The 24,792-nt window shown below is 44.7% G+C and overlaps 2 protein-coding genes across 3 annotated transcripts in view; one reads left to right on the top strand and one right to left on the bottom strand.

Moving 5' to 3' along the window:
- Nucleotides 1–1,107, bottom strand: part of FAM234B (family with sequence similarity 234 member B) — a 406,169-nt gene extending 405,062 nt beyond the window's left edge. For both annotated transcript variants that reach the window (XR_007630082.1, XM_050325292.1), the window contains exon 1: nucleotides 983–1,107. Coding sequence is in view for 1 of the 2 variants with exons in the window: in XM_050325292.1 (XP_050181249.1) it covers nucleotides 983–1,019 (37 nt within the window). In the remaining variant the exon portion in view is untranslated. The remainder of the gene's footprint in view (nucleotides 1–982) is intronic.
- A 17,378-nt stretch (nucleotides 1,108–18,485) lies between these two features.
- HEBP1 (heme binding protein 1) lies at nucleotides 18,486–24,387 on the top strand. The gene is made up of 4 exons (XM_050325319.1): nucleotides 18,486–18,625; nucleotides 18,773–18,911; nucleotides 20,391–20,571; nucleotides 21,857–24,387. Exons 1-4 carry the CDS (start codon nucleotides 18,548–18,550, stop codon nucleotides 22,026–22,028), a joined length of 570 nt encoding a protein of 189 aa, XP_050181276.1. The 5' UTR covers nucleotides 18,486–18,547; the 3' UTR covers nucleotides 22,029–24,387.
- Nucleotides 24,388–24,792: the final 405 nt, after the last annotated feature.

The following is a 24,792-nucleotide window of genomic DNA, read 5'->3' as shown; positions in this document are numbered from 1 at the left end:
TTCATGTAAAATGTGTTCCTTCCCATTTAGATAGACATATATATATATATAAGTAACCAGAAAGAATTTGCAAACAAAATTTCTTTGAATGAGATCTAACAGGCATCACATAAAACTAAAAGTAATGACTCCTGGTATGGGTTACTAAAAGATGGCAGGAAGGACCTCGAAGACATAACTTCATGGACCAATGGAAGAAGAAAGTATGACTGGTCCACTGAGTGCAGCTTCACAGACTGGGACACTGCAGAACCAGTGGTGTGTAGTGCCAGGGAGGAGCCCACCCCAGCAGCGCACTGTGCCCTGTCTCTGTCCCATGGCTGTCCCAGAGGCCAGACACAGTTAGGAAGGGCAACAAGGTACTTTTCCACTGAAGTTAATGCAGCCAGGTGCATTGGCACCGTCTCTAGTCAATCCAACAGCAACTAGTTCACTCTCAAGATCTGGTTTCACAAGGTATTTTAATTCCCTTTTAATCTCCTCGCTGAAGAGAACGGCTGTTGCACTGCTGCTCAGCGCACACAACAGTCCCTTATGCTTGAATGTCCTTTCATCTCGCTGAAGATCTCTGGCTCGAAGGTGCAGAGACGGCAGGCAGGCTTTCAACATTTACCTGGGTAATTGCAGTGGCACTCACCGAACTCCTGCCTTGGCTTCTGCGGGCAAAGCCCGGCAGGAGCGGGTCCGAGAGGGACTAGCTCTGTCCTTCACTGCCCTCTCGCTGGGCCGCGGCCCAGGCCCCCCGGCACCACACACGGCTCCCCCGGCGCCCCGGGGCACTGCCCCGTCCCCCGCGGCCCCGCTCCGCCGCGGGCCCCAGCCCCACACCGCCACATCGCCATGGCAACGCGCCCCGCCGCCCCAACCGGCGCCACCCGAGCCTCTCGCCCCCGGGCGCCGCCCCGGGCGCGGCTGCCCGGCCCGGCCCGGCCCTGCCCGGCCGGCGCTGCCTCCGTCCCTGCGGCGGGCGCGGAGCCCTTACCCGGCAGCTTCAGCGCCCGGGACAGCACCGTGGCCATGCTTGAGGGAGCAGTGCGCGTGCGCGCCGCCCGCCCCGCGCCGCCCCGCGGCCTGCTGGGAACTGTAGTTCCGAGCCGCGAGAGGCTCCGCCGCCCCGCGTGCCCTCCCTGCGGTTCTGTAGGGCGGGGACGCGCAGGGCGCAGTGCCCTGGTGGCAGCGAGCCGCGGCAGGGACCGACCACATCTCCGCAGGCTGCACGGCTGCGTAGGCGCGGACGGAGGGAAAAAGGGCTCGTTATCCCAAGTGGTTTGCACAGAAAATGCCAGTCCGTTAAATTGTTCTTGCTCTAAATATATATCTTCATTCTTGGGAAGGTTTTCGTTGGAAGAAATCTTGTTGATTTTGGTTTATTTTGCAATGGGGTTTTTTGTTGTTATTGTTTAATTACAAAGGGTAGCCAGGGTCTTTTCCAAAGCTGTCCTCAGTCATCACTGCAGCCTTCCGAGGTAACCGAACAAGTCAACTCTCCCTTTTTCACGATGGGGAAGTTGAGCAAGGACGATTTTGTGGCTTCCACAAAGCCACAAGAATCCAGCTTCCTGATTCCCAGGATCGTGCACAGGCCACCTAGCACTGCCACTTCTTCAAGTCATGACTTGTATGAGAACTCAAAAGTCCTTTTGTCACAGAATGAGGGAGAGGAGTATTGGCTAAATACATCAGAAGAGAGTCCGACCAACTAAAGAACACATCATGTTTCCTCAACATCTGCTGCTGCTCTTACTTTCCTGTTTCAGGTGCTGTTTCTGCAAATAATGTACTCACCCTTTCCTGTCTGGGTCTGTCCTTAAACAGTAATAATAAATTAGGAGCAAAAGGGAGACACCAAGTGGTCTAGCTGGTTAGGAAATTTTTTTTTTTTTTTTTAAATATGAATGGGAAAGAGTAGTTCTGATCCAAAACCTTTTGGTATCAGAGGGATTTTTTTTTTTTTCCCATTGATGTCACCAGACTTCAGATCAGGACTTTCCTGAGAACACAGCACTTGCGGGGGTAGTCCCAGGTGCCAAACTCTGGAGAAGCCATCACGTAGTTATTGTTCTTCCCCTTCCAGATCTTTCTGAATACAGAGTCCTTCTGTTCTGTATGCCATTTCCTGTCCTCTACTCTTTGATTTAAGAGCAGTGACAGTCCTGTATCTATGTAAATATTTACAGGATAGGTCCTGGATCCTTTTCAAGTCTCAGTTAGCAAAGCCTGTGATACACAGAGCAAGAGCTGTCCAGCAGAGTGATTCCTTCTAAGAAAAGGCTTCTGCTACCAATTAGAGCTGGGAGCAAAAAAACAGCAGAAAACAGCCAGAAGCAGGAACTGGGAAATCTGTTGTCCTCATTTGTGATCTTCTAACATCTGGTGCACACACATACACTGCAAGAAACCATAATTTGCAAAGCTTTTACATTTGTGGTACAGAATAGCCAGCTCTTTATTTCATGCATTCCCACAAAAATGGTTTGTTCTCCAAGCCCAGAGTTCTCTGTGAGGCTAATGGATTGCAAGGACAAGTGATTTGTGATTAAACTGATGCTTTTGAGGAATATATGACTAAGCAAAGAGTTCAGAGGGTTTAATGATTTGCAAAGCATGAGAAATTAAGTTTTCCTTCTTTACGCTGTGAATGTAAGCTGATTTGCATATAAATTGGACCTGTCAAGTGTACTAATATCAATCAAAAAGTTGCAAATAAATCATTCATTTATGTGAATGTCGCTGTTCATTTTATTTATTTTTTTTTTTTCCTAAGCAGTTTTAAAAACGCAGATGCTGAAAAATGAGATCCTTGGGCTTAAGTTTGGAAGTCTGAGAGCTTTGGGTAGACAATGTGGTCATTCAGAAAAATGTTACAAGCCAAAAAGCGTGAAAATACATAGTTACCAGCCCCTCACCAGTGTTAAACCTGTGCAAGCCCTCTGACGACTCTGACACCTGCTGTCCTGAATACCCTGCTTGAGGTAAATTTGCTGTGCCTTGCTGGATGCCTGATTTCTGACCTGACCCATGTCCTTTGCAGTGCTGGTGTGTTGGAGTCTTTGTATAGGTACACAATATTCACCCAACCTACATAAACTGTAGTGATATCCAGGGCCCACCTAATAGGACCAGTTCAGAAGACTTTGCATTTGGCTCAAAATTGGTGGCAAACACCATAAGGAAACCCTTTCAGTGTCACCTCTTCCAGTAACTTCTCACCATCACTCCACACAAAAGGAGAGGGGTGAAGTCCTAGAACAGCAGCAGGAACACAATATGTAGGGACAACTGCCTTGTCCAGAAATCCCGTATAACACACTCTAGCTCTACATCAAGGTTGCAGCTGTCTTCTCTTTTTCCCCTCCTTGATTTCCTTCTGGGACAGGCCATGCATATTGCCTCTCCTGCCCTGCAATTAGTTTGTTCAGTATTCTTCTGCTTTAGCCAATGGACCAGCCTACCCTGAAGTTCCCACAAGGCAAATGCATTGCCCTTTTTGTGCAGTGATCTCCTGCCAATCACTTAGTAAAGGATGGGGCTAATCCAAACAAATGGAGAATGAGGTTTGGGTTGGACTGCAGCGGGGCAGGTTTAACTGGGACACACCTCACTGACTTGCTTCTTGACACCTGTCTGCCAGAAATTAAAGCCTTTTCCATCTTGCCAGCACAAGAACCTCTGGTTGCTCCTTGACACTGAAAGGACCCACATTAAACATTACTATTTAAGGTCCTCAACCTAGAGAAGGTCACTCATGCAGAGCTGCACAATGGAGTGATTGCACACACAGTTCTGTTGCCTCCTGAAGAGCTGCTGGTACATGAACTATTCTCAGCTGTCCCTTTATCCGTGTGTCCAGAGGGAAGAAATAACCTGTATCCTGGCACTCGTATTAACATTGAGCTAATGCTTTTGCCTGTTCTATTTGTCTCACCCTTCTCCTCTGCATGGCTACACAGACAAACCAGGAGCACCATCCTCTTTCCTCCTGTGCCAAGCTGAGTCCTTCTATGACAGAGGAGTCACACAGGAACAGACATTGTAATAAATAGGAAATGCAGCAAATAAATACAGTCAGGCAGTGAAGGCTAACAGGTGGAAACAATGAAAGCAAGTAAAACCTGGAAAAGTGAGAATAACATTTCTAGCAGGTGCAAAACAGCAGACATGCTTCAGGCAGTTTTGAGTGGATGATCCTAGTTTCTCATGAACCAGCTGCAGCCCTGTGTTCACCCCAGCATGAGAAAAGGCCAAAAGTCGCTCAGAACTGAGCAAGAGTTTAAGCCATGCAGCACCTGAGGCTGCGGAGTGTGCCCACATCCTGCCTTCACAGGGGCAGACGTGGGGTGTGTTAGTTGAGGGAGTTACTATGGATGGTTGCCCCAACCAAATTCCTGATGGGTCCATCTCTAGTCTCACTGTTGTTCTGCCATTGCTGGGAATCCTGTGGCTGAGAGCCCAGAGGGAAGTGCCCAGTGGTGCATGAACTGGAGAAGCAATAAAGTAAGAGTAGACAGTAGATAATAAGGGGACATGTTATGCAAAAGAGGAGGCAGCATCTGCCACAAAATCCTGCAAACTGCCCAGCAGCAAGCACGTATCTCAATGCACCCTTGGGAATTGCCCTCTTCCTTCTAATCCGTTGAATCTGACAACGCTGGGTCGATGCATGCTGCGAAGTGTTGTGTAGGCTCTCAGTGCCAGGCCTGTGTTCCCTGTTGTTCTGTGTGGCTTCCTCTGATTGCCTTGCCTCCCTGCATGAGCCCATGGCAATGCCATGGGCAGTCTGAGTCCAGTTGCAGGTGCCTGTGCCTGCAGCAGTGACAGGCAGTCATGCCAGCTAGGGAAGGGAGGAGGCATCATGCATCCGAGACATTTTGTTTACTGATTTTCAGTGGTCCAAAGCAGGTGTGAAATGGTACCAGGGGAAGAGTGCAACAGTTCACAGGTGCTCTGCACTTGTGTCTGATCTAAAGTGAGAGAAATGGCTGCAGGTGAGTGAGTGAGACGAAATTTTGGTGGTTTGTGCAAGGACAGGCAGGTGAATGGGCACAGCAGTTGTGGAGGTGACTGGCACAATAAAGGCTGGGAAGAGAGGAGCTGTTTCAGATGGGCTGCTTTCTGGCTTGTGCTCAGGGCCGAAACCAGCCTGAGTCCAGCAGTTCCTGGCCAGCTGGCCCCTGGGGCAGCTCCAAAGATGGATGCTCCTAGAAATTGCACAGGAGCACCTGCGTCCCTTCAGACCTTTATTGAAATCCCTGGTGGCTTGTGTGCGGACTTTTAAAAGGCCTCCAGCCCTAGATGTTAATCAAAGCCAGCCTGCCATCTGTTCCCTGTGTTGTGTCAGGAATTCTTCTACGATTTCATCTCACTCAGGGTGCCCAGTTTTTGCACTCAGAGGCTATTTCGGCTCAGTGTGTGTGTGGTAGCCAGGGCAGGACACAAGCAGCAGTGCTGAGGAGACCCTCACAGATACTGCTCTCCCACAGGGTCCAAAGCACAAATACCCTGCCAGGTACAAGGGAAGGTTTAAGTCCCTTTAGTTTTACCCTTAGCTTGCTAAATCTGCACCTGCCCAAAGGCCATGGGCTGAATCAGGTTCTGAGGAGATGACCATAAATGTTTCTGCAGATGTTGTTCTTTCCAGAAGGGTTTTGCTGTCTCAGAGCTCTTGTGTGTTCTGAGAGAGCCACAGACAGACACATGCATATCACAAACAAGCTTCATGCTAGACTACTCAAGTTTAGGAAACTGACTGGAAGCAGCAGTCCTCATTCGGGACAGCAAATGGAACACCATGCTGTCAACAGATTTGTCAACAGCAAAAAAAGGGAGTTTCTTATTAGTTGGTTGTGTTAAAGTTCCCCAATCTGTGCTTGCTATGGTAGTGATGGCACATGGGTGCTGGGTATCACTATTTGAATGCAGCCATGGTGGTGACAGTGGGCTGGGCAGTGGTCTTTTCATGTCATTGGAAATGTAGGTGGTAGCAGAAAGGAGACAGGGAAGGGAAAAGATACAGCTCCCTCTTGTCCTGCCAATCCCCAAGGAGGCCCATGGAATGGGCAGTTTTGCTGATACACACTCCTGCCTCTCAAATCTTCATTCGTGAAGCCTAGACATGAATGAATGATGATGCTCCTGCCTGCTGAGAGCTGTCCTGTGCTAGCAGGCTGCCAGCACTGGACTAGGACATTGGGCACACACTGCAACCCTTCAGCAGCACAGTTTGGATTTGGACCAGGATTTTGGGAGTGCGTGTGTTTCTCCATCAGGTTTGCTCAGCCGGTGTCTCTGTGCCATGCACCCATGGAGGGGTTCTTGCTGAGAGCATTCCTCAGTCTGGTGTCCCCATCTCACGCTGACCATCAGCAGTTCGCTTCCTCTTAGCAGGGAGTTCCAAAGGCATAACAAGACTGTGTTTGCCACATACTGAATAGAGAACAGCTGGAGGCAGATGATTGTTTGGGTTATTTGCCTGTTGCCTGGACATTTTGTTTGCTTGTTCCAGCCCTGAAAAAATAGGTTTCCAGTTCCTCTGGAGGTTGGTCGGTATTAAGCCTGTATATTACAGGCTGCTTTTAAAAACTGATGTTTTATAACTTTGCAAATGAGTGTCCTGCCATTTCAATGGCAAGGCTCCATAAACAAGGCAGTCTTCTCAGAAATTTCCCTGCCACAGAGCCAGTGGGACTGGGAGAGCAGAAGCAGCCAAAACCACATGCTTCTGGTGTCAGCAAAGCAGATACCCCTGAGTCTGGTTCCAGTGGAACCTCTCTGTTCTTGAGTGCATTTAAATGGCTGACTAAATGATAGTGCTGGCTGATGTTTATGGACTGTGCTTAAAAGGATGCCACTCAGCTTTCCTCACAATCAGCTCCTCACTTGCTTTGAACCAGCATCACTCTGTTGCCATCATAACCCTGTGTTTGTAACTGCTTTGTCTGTAACACTTGCACGTATCTCTGGCTCCTTACGTCTGGATGTTTGCTTTTATTCTGAGTGACTGAACAGTCCTTTGCCCTGTGAGAAAAGCATCTTTTTTCTCACTGTTGAGTGCAGCATCTTGGCTGTGGAAAATTGAGTTAAGTAAGAGTAGGCTGGTCAGGAAATGGAGAGGGTGCTCTTGCCAGTTGATACTGGAGAAGTAATATCAAGAAGAATGCAGATTTGGCCAAGGTACTTGCAAGCAGTGCCATGGGTCTAGTCATGAGCCTGTGTGTGCAGCAATTCTGCAGCTTTGGGCTGTGGTGGCTGCACATCCTCTCAAATCACAGCAAAATGTCAGTTTGACACAGACATGGGACCAGAGTCGGGGGTCCACCTCCTGCTTCACAAAAAGCATCACTTTAACACCTTGCATTTCTCTGGAGATCTTTTTATTGAGTACTGACCAGACGTGAGACTGTTTGATTTGGCAGGCGCAGATCCGGGGGAGGGGGTCAGGGAAAAAAACAACAACACTGCAGCCGATTCATCCCTCCTTGTTTATTCCACTAGAAATAGATTTGGCAGAGTGCATCAGGAATGAACTAATCAGCAGGGAATTAATTGGCATGTTAGTTAAAAGGCAGGAACAACGTGGTGAACAAATTCATGACTGGATGACTGGAGGGTTCAAGCAGCCAGAGAGAAACACTGCATAGTGGAAACTGTGACTAGTAAGAGAAGTCATACAGCTGTGCCGGAGAGCCAGCAGTTGAGAGCTGCCCAAAAGAACCGGGGGCAAAAATACACGGGTGTCCTTGCAGACAGAGCTGTTTCTGAGAAGGGCTTCATCGCCCAGGCTTTCCTTCCCATAAGGCTCCCATGTGTGGGGGGAGAAGGCTAGTTTGCAGGAGTGGGAGGGAGGAGTAAGAGAGGTACAGCTGGAGGAGGCTCCATGGAAAGACTTTGGAAATGTGGAAAGCAGGGAAATGAAGAGGGACACGTCACTCGTTGCAAGCTGAAATGCAGATAGGGTAGTGAGGAGAAGAAAGGAGCAGGGAGGCAGAGATTTGGAAGCCTCGTCACAGAAGGACTGACCTCAAGAGCAAAGGTAATGTCCGTATGCAATTCTCTGCCTTCTTTCCCAGGAATGTTTTGTTTCTTCCTCTGGAGGACTCACATTCATGCACCTTGGAAAGAGCTTGTTGGGTTGAGGGACTTTAAGGGCACCGGTGGAAGAGCCAGGAGAGGAGGGTTCATGTGCAGACTAGCATGGATGTGGAAGCTGGAGAATTGTTACCTACATTTCCAGAGAATAGGAGTGTGCAGAGTGAGAGAAGGAGGTAGAAAGAAAGAGCAAGTAAATCCTTAGAGTCAGGCAGACAGGCAGACATGGAGAGTACAATGTCTGTGGATGCCTGTCCAAGGAGAGAGAGGAAATTTCTTAAGAGGAAGCACCAAGCACTCAATGAGAGAGTTGAAGTTAACATATATCCTGAAAAAGCATGTGCACCTGGAAAAGAGGCAAAAGGTGCATACTACCTCCTTACACACCATCAGTCCTTTACTAATGTAACAAATTGCAGTAGATGTGTGCTTTGCACCTGGTTAGCTTTATTTCTCTTCTTTATCATCGGTACGGCTGGCTGCTGACAACAGCATCACCCTACCTGTCTGTCATCAGGGCTGTCCATAAAATCTCTTTGTTTAGGAGAGTGGTCAGACTATTCAAGGGATTCAGATGCTCTTTGCTTTCCCACAACATCTGGGTAGAAAATGAGCAGTGTTGCTCTTAATTATATGAAAAAGCACTATTTAACTCAAATATGTTGCCAAACTTGAAAAATTCAAGATATTGTTATTCCTACATATTGTTATTCCAAACCAAAGCTGAGTGTGTCCATGTATGTCAACATACAGTATTATACACACACACATAAATTGAAGAATAATACATTACAATGGATTTATAATAAAGACTTTTGAAACAGGTGATATTCTAGTTGTACTACTGTGGCTGGGTTAATATTGTAAGACCCAATGTTTAAAATTATTTTTGGCATTTTTCATTGTATTTCCATCATTACATAATACTATGAGCATATGCTTTTTTTTTTCCCAAGCAGAGCTTGAAAATACTTTAATTGTTCTGTACTCAGTCTTGGCAGCTTTCTTCTCTAAAAGCTCAGAGACTTTTCAGGCTGGGAGCTATTACAGAACTGGCATTACTTAGAAATTGTGTGCAGTTACAATATGCTTTTTTTATTATTATGAAGCTGCTTGTTTTATATCTCTTAAAACTTCATGAACTTAATACGTAAACTAGAACATTTTAGTTGGGTGTGTGTAAGTAATATAACCTTATCATATTCTTAAAATGCTGCATATGAAAATAAAGATAAAGAAATTCCAACAGTCTGCAAAAATAGCTTTATTATCTATTAAGATCCTTTACAAAATAGAGAATCTTAAACTTACTTTGATGTTTAAATATCCATTACTGTTGTAGTGAGAGATACACTTTTTGTATTTATTATTTACTTGAGATCAAGCTCCAATTCACTTAAAAGTATATTTTATTTCTCTGCAACAACCCCAAATCCAGTATCACTCTTCAGCTTTAGTTTGAAAGTAGTTTGAAAGGAACTTGGGAAAGCTATGAGAGCAGAATGGACCTCAAATGAAAAGCACAAAGGTAATTCACTTGCAGTTCAATGCTGCAGAAAAAAAAAAATCCTTCATTTTAGGTATCATTACAGTGATTGCTAACACTAATCAACAAAACCCTCTTCTCAAAGCAAGCATGGGCTTGAGTTAACACACTGGGATGCTCATGCATGACATCAAGAGAGTGCACGTGTTTAGAGCAGTCAGAAGTACAGGGGAAGGTTTCAAGCCCTCCTGATGTACGAGGGGTAGGTAAGCTTTGCATAGTAATCCAACAACTCACATCTGCAGTAGGATGAGGGTGTTCTCCTCAGGCTTCATGGGAGAGAAGGCTCTCTGAAATGGAGCTGTGTTTAGTACCAGGAGCAGATAACATAGGCAATTCCCCCATATCCTGGCAGGCAGCACAACCCATGAGCAGTGGTGAACTTCAGTTAATTGTGCTTGACCTCGGTGTGCCAAAGTCTGGGGCAGATACCAGTGAAATCTCAGTGCTCTGTTGTGATTACCCACTATGTGTAAGGAGGGAGGACCACTGGAAATGGAGTATAGTAGATCAACAAGAAACTGTAGGGGTTAAGAGGAGAAGGATAGCAATGGGAGCTCAAATACTGGCAATAGTGCTTTGCTTTGGGGCAGGGATTTTGGCTTGGATGGCACAGCTGCTGATCCCAGCAGGGCTGTGCTCAGGGTATTGAGCTAGCTGAGCTCTTTTATTGTGTTGAAGCGAGGAATAGAAAGGTTAAAAGTTGAAAAAAAATATTGTGTAATAATGAGAGAAATGTGTTTGTCTTCATTACTTGCAGATAAAGGGACTGTCCAGTGAATCACTGAGCCTACCCTGCTTCAAGGGCAGAATGTGATGTAATTTTCTGACAGCTCTCCATACTACTGTAATTAATGGTAACAATGACAATGCTAATATGTTGTTATTGTTATCCTCTGCATTTAGAAAAGAGTTTCTGTCTGCATATTTGAGAGAGTTCTCACTGCTTATCAGTCTGTGTTCTACCCTGATAGTACTTTACAATGCAACTCTGCAACACATCAGAAGACAATATGGTTCCTATTACAGATGACCCTGCAGACTTTTTCAGCTAGAAACCTATTAGTGAATATCCATTTGCCTTCTACAATTCCACTTAAGAGAGGGAAGATTGCTCATTTTCTGTGTGTCTGCGGTATGAGAATCTATTTCAGAGATGATTATAACCTGATGTTTACTGTGATAATAAAATCCAGTAGGCCCTCAGGAATGCAGGGAACAAAACTACAAGGAAACTGGTCTGTGAAGAGCCCTGCAAACAGAACATGTGGGTATTGTGATTCATTTGGACACCTGATGTTCTAAAAAGTTTGAGCTCAAGTAAGCTGGTTTTTCAGTATCAGATGTAGGTGGAATTTATTACCACCCTTCTTTTAACAAATACAGAAAGATCAAAGTATCTCAGCTGTGGGGTATTGAAACAAGTGGGAGGTGGAAAGAGTAAGGAATGGACAATCTCTTCAGGAAGTTTTAAAATTAGCTTGGAAGCCACAGTGCCTCCTTGATGTTGGAGCATTTTCAAATAATTTGTAATTAGACACATTGGTGTCTGTTAAGTCCTTTCCCATCAGGGAAGATTAAAAAGGCATGTGCAGTGCATAGTCATTCAAAGAAAGAGACAAAAAAAAAGGTGTAAAGGCTGGAGTATTTATCTGGAAAAGCTGAGAGGCAGAGGAGCTATGGTGTCAATGCAAGTAGTTTGAAGAAGGTCTATGAGGACCTTTTCATTATGAGCCTTGGTGATATCATCAGACCTTCTTAGAGATTTTCATTTTAACAGCTCCGAGTTGAGGCAAAGAAGAGGTGTGTGTTTGTGTGAGATAGGAAGAAGGTGATTTTTTTCCCTTTAAGTGAATATTCCAATTAGAAGAACACTAAGTACAAACTACATCCCGACAGGTGAAACATATTTTTTAAGTATCATGACGTATGGCTATATTCATACTGCAATTTTAAATAGTGGGAAAATAAATGCAGTTGCAAATAGAATACACTAGTCATCAAATGTAAGAAAGGGACGAAGTGAAAGGAATTATAAGTTACTGCTTTATCTGCTACAGCTCCTGGTAGGTTTTGACATGACCGAATTTTTGCCAGATTGTTAGATAAGGATTATATGATATTCAAAAAACAATTTAATATCCTCATATTTTGCAGTAAGGTCCTAGGCTTATGATGCATGTACCTAAACAGGGGAATAATTTAGATTTTCTGAATGTGCCTACTTCTCACATGAGCCCCTCCATCACTGTGACTACAGATGACTGAAATCATCACTAAAACCCATGAACTTGGCGATGCATTTTTTCTGTTTGCTATGTGCAATATGTGCATAATTGATATTTCCAGCCAGTTTCTACCAGAACAGCTGTTCATGACTCTTTTTTTAAATAAAAATACCAGATTCAACACTGAGGGACTACTTTATTAGGACAGAATAACAAATCAGCATGAATAAGCTGTGGAGAGACTGATCTGTCCTCTTACATTTAGAGACGGTACTTGTCCAGGAGGGCTTGTAGGTTAGGGTTGATTTCCATTGGCTCGAAAATGATGGTAAACTTGAAAAAAACCAGAAGCTTAGGTAAGTGCTCAGATCACTTCATTTACCTGTCTTGCCTACTCTTCAACTTTGCTCACGAGGAACTGATCCGCTGACACCGTGGCAAGGTGGAGGTAGTACATGAAGGTGGGGTTGCCTTTGAGGTTCTGTTACTGGGCAGCATCTAAGATGTTGCCACTGGTTAATGGATCAGATCAAAAAGACCTTTTTTTTTTTTTATCCTGTCCACTATATAATACTTAATAAACTGTTTCATTGTATTTTACCTTGTTTCCCCAAAAAGTGGGTATGCGGCTATTTTTATACCTCGTACTGCCTCCTCCTGCCATTGACAGAACAATTACAGCTATAAGGTGCTATCCCAACATGGCTACATATGAAGCAAAACCACCTTCATAGCTGCTGCCAGTTAATGAAGCATCTCTGTAGCAATCAATTGCTTGAAAAGAAAGTAAGGTTTGTACTTGTGAAAAAGTCCCTGTGCTTCTGTAAAAGCTATACTGAGCTACTTGAACAGCATTTTAAAGAATCAGAGAGATTCTTTAAACATCATCGGAGAGAAATTTGGTGTTGTGGTGACAGATGAGAAGAGGTTGAAGAGAGGAAATAAATAAATAAAGAAGTAAGCAAGACTTTTTGTTTCCACAGAGCAGAGGGAAGTCAAGATTCTGCAACAACCATCATGGTGACTCTTACTCTTTTCCTCCTCTTCATCCTTTTGCCCTGCAGTAAATCCCAGGAGGATTTTCTGGAGCAGCATCAGAAATGGAACTACAGAGAAGGCGGTAGGATGTCATGGTGGCGGGTCAGCATGGGAGGCATTCAGTAACTCAGAGCTGCAGATTTGTCTGTTTTGTCCTTGGAGTGAGATGCACAGTACTTATTCATGACTGCTCTTTTTTGATTCCCAGGTAGCTGCTGAGACTTCTGGTGAAAAAAATGGTTTTAGAAATAATCACATGGGGTAACCAGTGACAGCAGAAAATTTGGGCACCTGGAGGCAGAGAATTATGCTTTTAAATTTAGATCCTCCCTATGTTTAATATTTGGCATTTCATTGCAACTGAGTTGTGATGGGGAATGGAATCAAACTCAGAGCACTGGCTCATATTTTCTTGTTCTGTCACATTTATTTTCCTCTGTTCTATGGACATCCTGCTAACCTAGCTGACAAGGTCAACATAGAAGGTGTTAACAGCATTACTCAAACCCTTGAGAAATGGGGAAATGACATCTTCTGGCAGATGAAGCACATGCTACTGAACAACCCAAATGCTCTACTGCCTGAGTTCTCCAGGTAATTCCCCTGATCTAGAGGTGGGATTCAGTCCTCTCCTGGGTGTCCTTCCTTGAGCAGGATTCATCTTCTTTAAGATGAATTTTCATATTGCTCAGCTAGTGGGAAATGTCTTGCTATCTGTTGTGCTAGCTGCTCAGATCAGTAAACTGAATATTCTGCTGACTATTGTGAAATGTTCTCAGTTGCCATCACTGTATAACAAGAATTATCCTAAAGAAAATGTCCCTGGCACCTCACTTCTGTGAGAACAGGCTGGAAAAAATGAATTGTGCTACAAATCCACACATAGACTTGGCCACAAGGCAGGGAGAAGAAGCTAATTTGGCCTGATGTTTTTTTATTTCAGTCTCTAACACACAGATCTGAGAAAGCCATTCACTAGTTCATGTCATCATATTTCCCCTTTGCATTACAGGAAATATTAACTGTTGAACACACTCACAAAATTTACTTCAATCTCATATTTCCAGAAACAGAGTGGGAAAGGCAATGAAAGAGAGAGAGAAGAGAGGAATACTGGGAATTATTAGAAACCTAATATAACTTAAATCAGAATTGTTCATAAAGCAAGTGGTCATTTTGCATAAGTCATCTTTCTCTTTAGGAACAATTAAAAAAATCTGTTTGCAGTTGCTACCCATTGAGCCAGTAGAAGAGGAAAGGCTAGAAGAATAAAGTAGGCACTAGTCAAAAGGTCACAAAATATCTGTACAAATTGGAGTTTCAGGAGGATATAGTTCATAGATTATATGTTGTCTTTGACATCTAGTGGATTTCTCACTGGCTGCATGATGGCTGTTGATACTAGCACAGAATTCATCACAGCTTTTACACTGACAGTGCTGAAATTCATTGGTGCCTAAGATTAACAGGGATGAAATTAAATCCTGTATTTGGAAAGTTCTAACTTTAGTCCAGGAAGATGTAATGAGACTATCCAGCCATATTTCCTGCACTGGGTTTACAATTAAGAGTTTGCTGGCAAGGACACAGACAGGTTCATTGGAAATGTAGAAGACTAACAGTACTGCACGGGAATCACTGGCCCAGCCTCCATGTCTACTCCTAGTTAAATAATAGTAATTAAAATCAGATGGTTGAAAGACCATGTTGCCCATGCTGATCCTGAAGCTGACAGTTTCCTGGGTTCAGATGTGGCACCTCAGATGAATTCCCAACACCCAAGGGGAAGGGTAGCTTTGGAAGCATCTTTTAATAGTTGCCTGCAGCTGTTTCATCATTAAGGGCCCTTACCCATTAAGAAACACAAGGTCATGGTAAATTACATTGCATGCTCAGGAATACTTCCTAAACTGAGTTACTCTCCTGTATGACTCTATCCGTAGTCTCCGTCCTGTCTCCGCGGCTGTGGACAATCTCGTGAGGGAAGTCCAGTCGATAAGGAAAAGGCTGGAAGAACTGAACGAACGCCTCAATGTCATCAGCAAAACCATCCTTCCCCTTCGACTGAATGCTCTGCAGAGCCAAAGGCGTGGAAATACTCAGCTGCGGAGACTTCCGATGCATAGGAGAAGGTTGTACGCTCGCAGGAGACCTCAGAGCAGTTAATTAATTGTCTACCTGAAAAAAAGGGCAAGTCTTTAATTTTTTCATCTGCTTAAGCCTTTCTCAATGGGATGCTGCTAGAGAGAATAAAGCAAAGCACACACAAGTCAGCTTTTAGAAGGAGACCAGAACTTCCGAATTTTGCTGCTGCCTTCCAAACCTAGGTCAGTAGGTGAAACTTGACCCCGTTCTTCAGTGATGGCTGTTTGTGTCCCAAGCAAAAAGAGTTGACAAGCTCAGTCCACTTGAGCGTGAATACCTTTAGGCTATACAATCTTTCTGCTTACCAGAGGAAGCTCTTTCTATAAAGATCAGGTGAATTTCTCTCTATCCTATTTTTAAAGCAGTCCATCTGAAACAGCTGGGGAATTTGAACTTCAAAAGAGTTGAACGAGTGATGTATTCAGAAAGATGGATTAGTACTTGGCACTTCCAGCTGGGCAGGGAAAGGGAGAGGAAGCTTTGTTTCAAAATATAGCCTTAACCTATTCTCCACGTTCACATGTTCAGAGGATGGGTAGGGTTGGATAACCTTGGTCTGTGCATCATCCTTCAAGACTGAAGATATGTTAGTTGCTAGGGACCAAATTTGAACATCTGCCTTCGGCAAAGGTGTTTTTTTACCTACCTGAAACTGTGCACTCAGAACCGTGTTATTCAGCAGATATGTTCAGCACTCTGAAAGACATTGAATTGACTTCTGCCAAGACCCATGGAACCATGGGATTTTCTTTTCAAAACTATTTAGATACTTAATGGCATAGATAGGTGTCACGAAGGATTTTCCAAAACAGCTTAAGAGACTGTTCAATCCCCAAAATCACAGATTTCAACTGGTGTCTAACTCACAGAGTAGAGTTTCTCCATGTGCAAGCACTGACCTCCAGACATTTCCCAAGACCCTTTAGCACAATTAAGATCTGTAGAAAATTAACAACTATGCACCCCAAAGACTTTGGTCCCTCAGGGATTACCCAGAATACACTGCCTTCAGCTTGTCCTTGCCTGTGGCTTCCTGACAATAAAGCTGGTGATATAAAAGAGTGCAGATATCAAATTACACACAGAACAGAGGATAGAGTGGGCTTGCCCTTCAGGCCTCTGAAGATAAATCCAGTACAGAGATTTCCACACAGCAGTCAACTGTGTACATGAAATCTGTTGAAACATATACAGGAGAGGCAGTGAGGAAAAGAAACTATTTTTTTTTGAGGCCTGGATGAAGCAATTTATGAGAACAGAAATAAAGAATGGATTATGTCTAAATGATTGTGGGGGTGGCTGGCATGATAGTTGTTTTGCAAACACTATCCAGTCATAAGCAGTGAGGATGTAGACAAGCTATTTAAGGATTCCCAAAGCCTGAGTTAATGGAAGGAAATTCAGTGACACTACAATAACCTCCAGAGGGAAAGGGGAAAAAACTAGTTTCATATGAAATCTTTTAGAATGAACCAGAAGAATTAATACAGTAAGAATTTTGGCTGCAACCTGAGAGTTAGTTGAGTGGGGAGGTATGAGTAGTGTATAAGACAATCTGATAAATATTTCCCGGATGTAAATTCTCTGAGTTCAGGTTTTCAGAAAATAACAAAACTCTAACTTGAAAACTCTCTCTTTGGCTTTTGCTTGGGAATTTGAAACACAGCTTAGCTAGAGAAGGGAAAAATCAGGACTGTGAAAAGGCTGATAAAAGGATACAATTGTGCCTTTGTTGAAGTTGTCATCATAATTTCTCAGGAAATGTACAGTATTTTGATCCCAGAATATATTTACATAAATTACAAGGAATAACAGGAGAGAAAGGCTCCTAACTTCTTGTTATTCTGCACTTAGAGCTACTAGGCTGTGCTGTAGAATCAGCTGCATGCTTGCACACACTGCTGGCCCCTCCAAGGGATGCTTTGCTTGGGGCTGTAGGGACTGCTGGTTATTTTGGCCTATCTCAAGGAAGAATACAACATAAATGTCAGCTTTCATGGCATATCTTAGACACGAGCATTTTATCAGGCAATCTGAATTTGTATAAAAATAATTAAGAACTACTTGAAACAGAAAGGTGAGACTTCCCTCAGTCACAGATGGCTAGAGATGAGAGGCCAGACCAGATCACTGCATGCTTTTACTTTTTACCTTTTTACCACCAGCTTCTGCCAGAGACAAAGGAGTCCAGGTATTCCTACCTGGTTGGTACTCTTGGCAAAAACTTCTCAGCGCAACGGAGAAACTCACCATTTGCTTTAAAAGAGAACAAATAAATTGCAGCATGCAATGTATGTATATTACAATTCTCCAATTTCTTGCATAATGGTGAATAAGCAAAAAAATATAAATGGTTAATAAATTACTAGGTCTGTGGCCTTGTCATCATTGATAGCAGCCCGTCATTCACTCTGTGAAAGTCCATGCCAGGCTCCAGCCCAGCTCCCTGACCCAAACACGGCCTGTTTGATCTGATGATCACAGCCAGCTTCTGTAACTTCTTTGCCTTTGCATGGCCCTTTCTCTAGGTGGAAAAGCTTTAATGTCGTATTTCTTTTACAATTTTCTTTTTTGCTCTTTAAGAGTATAAGAAAGTTATGTGTCAGCCTACTTCTGCACCTCTCACCTTTGATTTGAGTAGGCAGAAGTCCAGCTGAGCAACCACCTCGAGGTGATTGTCTCATCTGCCTGGGGAAGCTGCTCTGATCCATGGGACTGATTCCCAGGGACTGGTATTTGATTTTTGCCTTTGCTAACCTCTTCTTAAAAGATCCTGTGTAAGGCATTTTCTCTACCTAGCACTTGTCCTTTGACATGGCTTATACAACAAAAAACCACTTGTGGTCATGAAGTTCCAAGTCTTCTATGCATATAAATATATCCAGATACATAAGCCATCTAAGCTCTCAGTTGAGTTCATTTACATGTATTTCTGGAAAGGGATCTGGACAGAATTTTAAACAGAGGTGACTGGCTGGGTGGTCAGTCGAGGGAGACCAAGTATTATTAGGGGCTTCTAAGATCTACCTCTCTCCTAAACCTTACAACATCCAGCGACAGAGAGCACTGCCTTAAATTCACTGTCTTAAAAACCTAAAAACCGTGTTCCCCTTTAGTTCGTTTTATTAAATTTTAAAAAAAAAAAAAAGTTATGATTTTGCAGTTGCCGGAGCACTGTGCCACTATACACGCTCCGCCAGTACTTCCTCTCCCCTGTATCTCTCTCCTCCAGATGAGTACCACCTGCTCCCGCACTCCGTTACTCCTCACACTTCCCGGCGCCTCCATCACCTCCCCCTCGGGTACTGCGTCCCGCTGCCCCAGCCCCGCCGTGCCCGCTCCCTGCCGGTCCCGCCGCTCCGGCCCGGCCCCGGGTGCGCCCCGGGGGGATGGCCGAGCTCCAGGCGGCGGGGCGTCCCCCGGGCCCTCCCACCGCGGCCGAGCGGGGCTGACCGGGGCAGAGCCGAGCCGAGCCGAGCGGCAGCGGAACGAGCGGCGCGGCAGCATGCTGGGCATGGTCAAGAACTCCCTGCTGAGCACGGTGGAGGCATGGCCCTGCCGGGTGCTGAGCAAGGGCGAGAAGGTCGGTGGCGGGGCGGGCGGCCGGCGCTGTTCCCTGCGGGGCTTCTGCGCCGGCGGGGACGGATGAGGCGCTGTGCGGGGAGGAGGGTGTCACCTCCGGGCAGCGCATTCCTCCTGGCGGCGTCTCCATCCCCACCTCCTTCCCCAGGAGCAGGTCAGCTACGAGGAGAGGGAGTGCGAGGGAGGGCGGTTTGCGGCGGTGGAGTTGGTGGGGAAGCCTTTCGACGAAGCCTCGAAGGAAGGGGCAGTGAAGCTCCTCAAGTACGTCGGAGGAAGCAACGACAAGGGTGAGAGATGCTGCCTGGCCCAGAGGGCTTGGCAGATGTTTGTGGTTGAGGCTTGGTGAAGGCAGGATGGATGGAGGCGATGACACCATGGGGCCCGCCTGGCTTGTGGTTCCCAGCACTAGGGGTCTGTGATGGGGATGGCTCATCACTGGGAGAAATAAACTTGTCACAGTTTAAATTGTGCCCAGTCAACTCATGCTATGAGTCCACTTGTAACCCATCTCTGTTTCAGGGTAAAATGTCAAAAATTATTTGTTTAAGCAGGAAGGAGTTACCTTGCAGCTGGTACAACATGAGGACAGGCAGACGTATCTATCACAGCTCCCTCGGTGAGCAGTAGCTGATGAAATCCAGGGTATCTGGGACACAGGTTCTGTGATGTGCCCTTGTAGGCAGTGAAATAACTGTTACGGCCTTGATATTTTATCTGGCTGTTTTTATTCATGAAAGGGTAGTGAACAATGAACTTCCTTTTTAATGGTATTTCATAATGTTTTATAACAGTACTTCCATGTGATTGCTTCTAATTCTCATTTTACCAAAGTATGTGCATTTTAACCATTTGTAGCAGGAGACAACTACAGAGTAGTTCTGAGGTGTATTCGTGTGCTCACACACCTTTCTCCAGCATCTAGAGGTACTGGTGTAGTCTCTACGAGAGTAGGAGCTGGATGCAGTGGGAAATGGCACGTACAGCAGCGTGTTTTGGAAAGGTGATGATCCCTGTTGCTGTAGTAGAAAAGGTGCCTTCTATAACATGTGACACAAACACAGCTATGGTATCAAAGGAAAATAAATGAGAAAGATGCCTTGATCTCATCTGGTTTTGTGGCTGCCTGATCCTGAGTTTTGGAGCTTCTGTACTCCTGCAAGAGGAGTGAAGAAAAATGGTCTTCAGTACCATGTGATGCCCCTCGGTGCTAATGAGTGGGGGAAAAGCATGCTGTTCCTGGAGTGTGGACAGCATGGACAGTCCTGTTTAAAGCCGTAACAGCACTGTGTTTTGGGGCACTGGAACTTGTAGGATGTCTGGAAGGATTTGGAAGGGTTTAGGAGAAAGCTTCTGTCACCTAGTATTGGCTATGGGTTCACAACTAAGTGCAGATAGTATCAATTTAGATGCTCATTTAGATTTTTATGTGCCACTGGCCTGCCCTGGAGCTACAGACCCTGTTGTGTTAAAGTTGATTTGTCAATAGAACAGGGTGTCTCACAGAACCACCAAACCAGCACCATTAATAAAAAGCCCTCTGGAGATCACCTGTGGCCCTTGTCTCCCAGGGTCCTTGTGTGGAGTGAGAGCTTGGCCCAAGCAGAAGCCTGATATGACTGTTCTGGAGCCCACTCCTGACTGAGTATACAAGAAATTCAGTATGAGGAGTTTTCCTAAACTAAAATTAGCTTTTGTGAATCTCCTGTTAATTTTGTGAGTTCCTGAGAACCTAGACTTCTTTAGCAGTGTCTGTGTGTCTCTTTCAGGGGTTGGGATGGGCATGACTGCTCCTGTCTCCATCACTGCTTTTCCTGCTGAAGATGGCTCCTTTCAGCAGAAAGTGAAAGTGTCTCTGCGGATCCCGAGCCAGTTTCAAGACAACCCTCCTTGTCCTACCGATGAAAGCATTAAGATTGAAGAGAGACAGGGGATGACCATTTATTCCACGTAAGAAAAATGCGTCCTGGGATTTCCAGTCCCAAGTGCTGAGGTCTTTTTAGCATGCTCTGAAGTGAAGTGTTTGTTTTACCAGGTGACTTGCTGGACAAGGGGTGCATGTGGTAGAGATGGAGGAGTATGTCTACACTGAAGACAGGTGTTTTATGTAATTTCTTCCCTTTAGTCATGTTGCAATGATTTGGAATATGGATTTTTCTCCACTGGTTAAACAGCTGTGGAGGTTGGCCCTGAAAGGTACTGAGTCATTTTTATTATCAAAAAACTATTGTTTTCCCCACTTTCTGGGATCCAAATAGTTTGTAGTCATCAAGAACATCCTTTGATGTGGTTCCCATCGAACTGCAGGTGTCAGCTGAAGTCTCATTTAGGTGCACTCACAGTAGAGTTCACCATGGAAACAAGCACCCACTGCATTGCTTCAAATCACCTTTGAATGTCTTTGGCTCTTGACTGGCAGCCTGGATGAAAACTAGTATCACATTAGCACTAAGATCTTCACCTTGTATTTAATTCTTTGGAGGTTTCTCTGCCTTCTTGCTTGAACTATTTTGGCTAACTCTGAACTGGCTTGTCCCTTGCCTGCAATTGCTGCTTGGCCTTTGCTCTGGGCGTGGGCCACTTCTGCAATATCAGGCTGTTTTGTCTCAAAGCTTGGCCCTGAGGCAAAGTGGTGAGGTGCAGGCTGATGTGGAAACAGTTCCTGTTGTTGGGAGGTCCACATAAACCAGACTCACTGCAGCCCACCCCTTTTAAATAGCATCGTGTGCTATGATTGCCAATGTCTCTGTTGTAGGCAATTACCTCCCCTTTTTCTTGGGCTAGCTAGAGTTTGGCTTTCCTTTATAATCAGGCTTCCAGCAGATGATTGTTCACACCACAGTGAATATGGTTGCTGACAGCACTGGTGTAAGGACTGTGGGCTGAGCTGAATTGGACATAACCTTATGCCCTAGAAAGTTGTTCCTCTGTTATGGTGTTGATTCAAAAGGCAGGGCCATTCTGCTGAGTGATACACATGGGGCTGTCTGGGGGGATCCATTTGGGGTCTGCCAATGGATGATTGCACCCTGGTTGTGTAACCCTTGAGACTTCATCTATCACAGATGAAGTGTGCTGGTTCACAATGAACAGTGCATGCATGAGTGGATATTGGCGGGACCTGGACCAAAATGCGTGTCTAAATATACCGTGCCTATATATTCTCTCTCTCTCTCTCCCTTTCTGTGCTTTGCCAGGACTGCTCAACACCTCTCTGTGTTTGATTTCTTTACAGGCAGTTTGGTGGCTATGCCAAAGAGACGGATTACGTGAACTATGCTGCCAAGCTGAAGGCTGCTCTGGGGAGTGAAGCTGCATACCGCAAGGATTTCTACTTGTGCAATGGTTATGACCCCCCTATGAAGCCTTATGGACGACGCAATGAGGTCTGGTTTGTGAAAGAGTGAACAGCTGGCTCCCTGTGCTGCTGCCTTGCACTGATAACCTCCCCACACTGTGTCCCTGTTCTCTTTAAAATAAACTAATAATTCAGCAGAGGCAAAAAATTATCATTGCCTTCTTCCACACCTATGCCTTAGTCTTTTATGGACCAGCCATTTTAGAAGAACACTTGCTGATCCTTCTGATGGTCCTGCTCCTTCATTGCAGACCAGGTCCTCAGCTACTCAGACTCTCTTGATCTCTCTGTGGCTTGCTTTTATCTCCTTTTGCGCTACCATAGTTCAATGCTGAGAAAGCCAGAAGTAGTTAATTAGCAAGACTGGTGCCTGACAGGAGTCACGTCCAAGTGTTGGCAGACTATTAGTCTCACCTGAGACGGGCAGGGGAACATGATGAAAGTGCATACAGTCATACAGTGACTTTTTTATCTCCTTGAGTTTTCTGCAGCTGTAAAATGCTGCTTTTATCTTTGCCATTCCACAAGCAGTCTAAAGGGACACAGGCATTGCTGCCAGCACAGCACAGTGAAAATAAACATCCTTTAATTCAGTGTGTGCAGGAGATCAACGCTTCTGTCATCTGACTGAGAAATGTCATTTAGAGAAAGATCCAGGTTTCTGTTTGCAGCTGTTTCTTCTGTTTGAGGTGAGACATTTTGGAGTGTGCTATGTCTTGATCTCAGCTAGCAGCTGGACAATGTGACCTGGAGACCCTCAGATCATTTCCTCACCTTCCTGTTACTGTTGTGTAACATTTCTTTAAAACTAGCCTATACAAGGGCCAAAGCTAAAATGTTTGTGGTAATCTAATTGAATTAGAAAAATACAGGCTGGGAAGAAAGTAGGTGCTTATCATTTGTGATCTGAGGGTGCCTTTGAAGAATGGTGAACATACAGTGAAACTGCTGTGGGTGCCAATCTTTAAAAAAACTTCTCTTAAATGGTGTCTGTTTTTCAAGGGCTACTCAGAGCAGCTGTTTTCTTTAGAGGAGAACATGGCTATTCTTGAAAACTGGGACTTACATCAGATGATGAATAGCCTTTTGGAAACTTCAAACACAGTAGCAAGTGTGGGTCTTGTTTCAGGAAGACCAACGATATCGAACTGTCAGGCATCAAAACAGCATTTTAGCTCTGGGCGCTGCCAGGGACGCAGCAGGATGCCCTCAGTGGGAACACACTCCCACACCATGCTGCTGCGGGTGCCTGTATAATTTGTTACCTCTACTAAAAGAGGTGTGGTCCTCTGATGATTAAGTGCCCCAAAGCTCAGGTCCTTTCCAAAGGCCATTTTCCCCTGGAGCTGAAAGAGACATTTGTCAGATGGCGTCTTGGTTTCTGGCTGATCAAGCTGTTTGCTTTCTGAGAACAAATCTCAGGAGTGAAAGGAGAAAACCGGAGTTTCTCTGTGCTTTCCTTTTCTCTCTTGCTGAGCCATAAAAGAGCTTTGCTCTGGACCTCATGAGAGAGTTTCAGTCACTTGAGGGGACTGTGCAAGAGCTAGTTCATGGGTAAAAAGAGCAGATATCATTTAATTAAAAACAAACAACAAGGGAAAAGCTATTGGCTGCAGTAAGTGATTGCAATGCAGAGGAGGGAGAATGAAAAGAGAAATCAAGACAGACAAAGGATTAGACTTTTGAATAAATTTTTTAAGCAGCAAATACATTATTAAGCCCATTCCTAAATCCAAAGGGACCTATTCATGTCTTATATTATTTTTACCTGTGTGGGTGAGGAATGAAAGAGCATAGTGCTGTCTGATTTATGCATTCCCAGGTTCATTTTGAAACTTGTGTTTAGACTGTGGATACAGTCCTTTCTGGCTTCAAGTGGTGAATGTCCTGCAATGATCAAAACCTTGAAATTTCTCAAAATTTATCCTGTGAAATCTCAAATGTTAGGAAGACCAGTTATAAACTTTGAACAGAATTGCTCATCTCAGCAGCATGGTGGGTTTTTCCATAACATGCATACACTCTAAACAGAGAGCAAGAGCTTCTGACCAAACTGTGAGAGTAATCACATCTGTAGGCTTTGCCTACAGCAGTCCTGCTACTGGCCTTTTGCATGTGGCAGGCAGGATAGAGTTTCATAAACAGTGTTAAATTATATCAAAGCCTTAAGCAAACTGAATTGCCTTTTCTGTATGCAAAGATGACTGTGTTTTGTCTGCATTTTCAAGAGTTTTGAAATAAATATAATACTGTAATTTACAACTTCTGTGTTGATCATTGACTTTGTGAGCTCATTGGGAGTTGCTGATTTGCTAGACTGTAGGTTGCCAGTTTATCCTTCTTTTTCGGGTACTAATCATGTCACAGCATCTATAAATAGTCATAATGTTTTTCCCAATAAATTGCTATTTTAGGTATCCTGGTGTGGCTCTGCATTATTTGACTGTGCAGAATGGGAGCTGATGAAATAATCTCCTTGTTCATTTTTTCCTCTAAGAGGTTTTGAGTGATGCATTTGTGTTAATGTAGGGCCTGCTCACCTGAGGAAAATGGTGTGTGTCTGTGGCTGCAGTTCACAGACAGTGAACACATGAGTGTTCAAGCAAATACTCAGGACTGATTTTCAACATTGATCTACAATCCAGAAATGTTACACATTTTGTGCCACTGAGGCCTGTGTAGGTCAGTGCCCTGCTGCCAGGGATGGACAGTAGTGGACACCTGAGACAGATTACAGAATCAGTGCGACTGTGGGGTGATACCTCCTCTAAATATTTCCCTATCTCTAGTACAATGTGGCCGAGGGATTTTTT

The sequence above is a fragment of the Myiozetetes cayanensis genome, unplaced genomic scaffold (genome assembly GCF_022539395.1).
Source record: "Myiozetetes cayanensis isolate MyiCay16 unplaced genomic scaffold, myiCay2020 scf3, whole genome shotgun sequence".
NCBI classification, from domain to species: Eukaryota; Metazoa; Chordata; class Aves; order Passeriformes; family Tyrannidae; genus Myiozetetes; species Myiozetetes cayanensis.
This window is presented reverse-complemented; position numbering and strand designations above follow the sequence as displayed.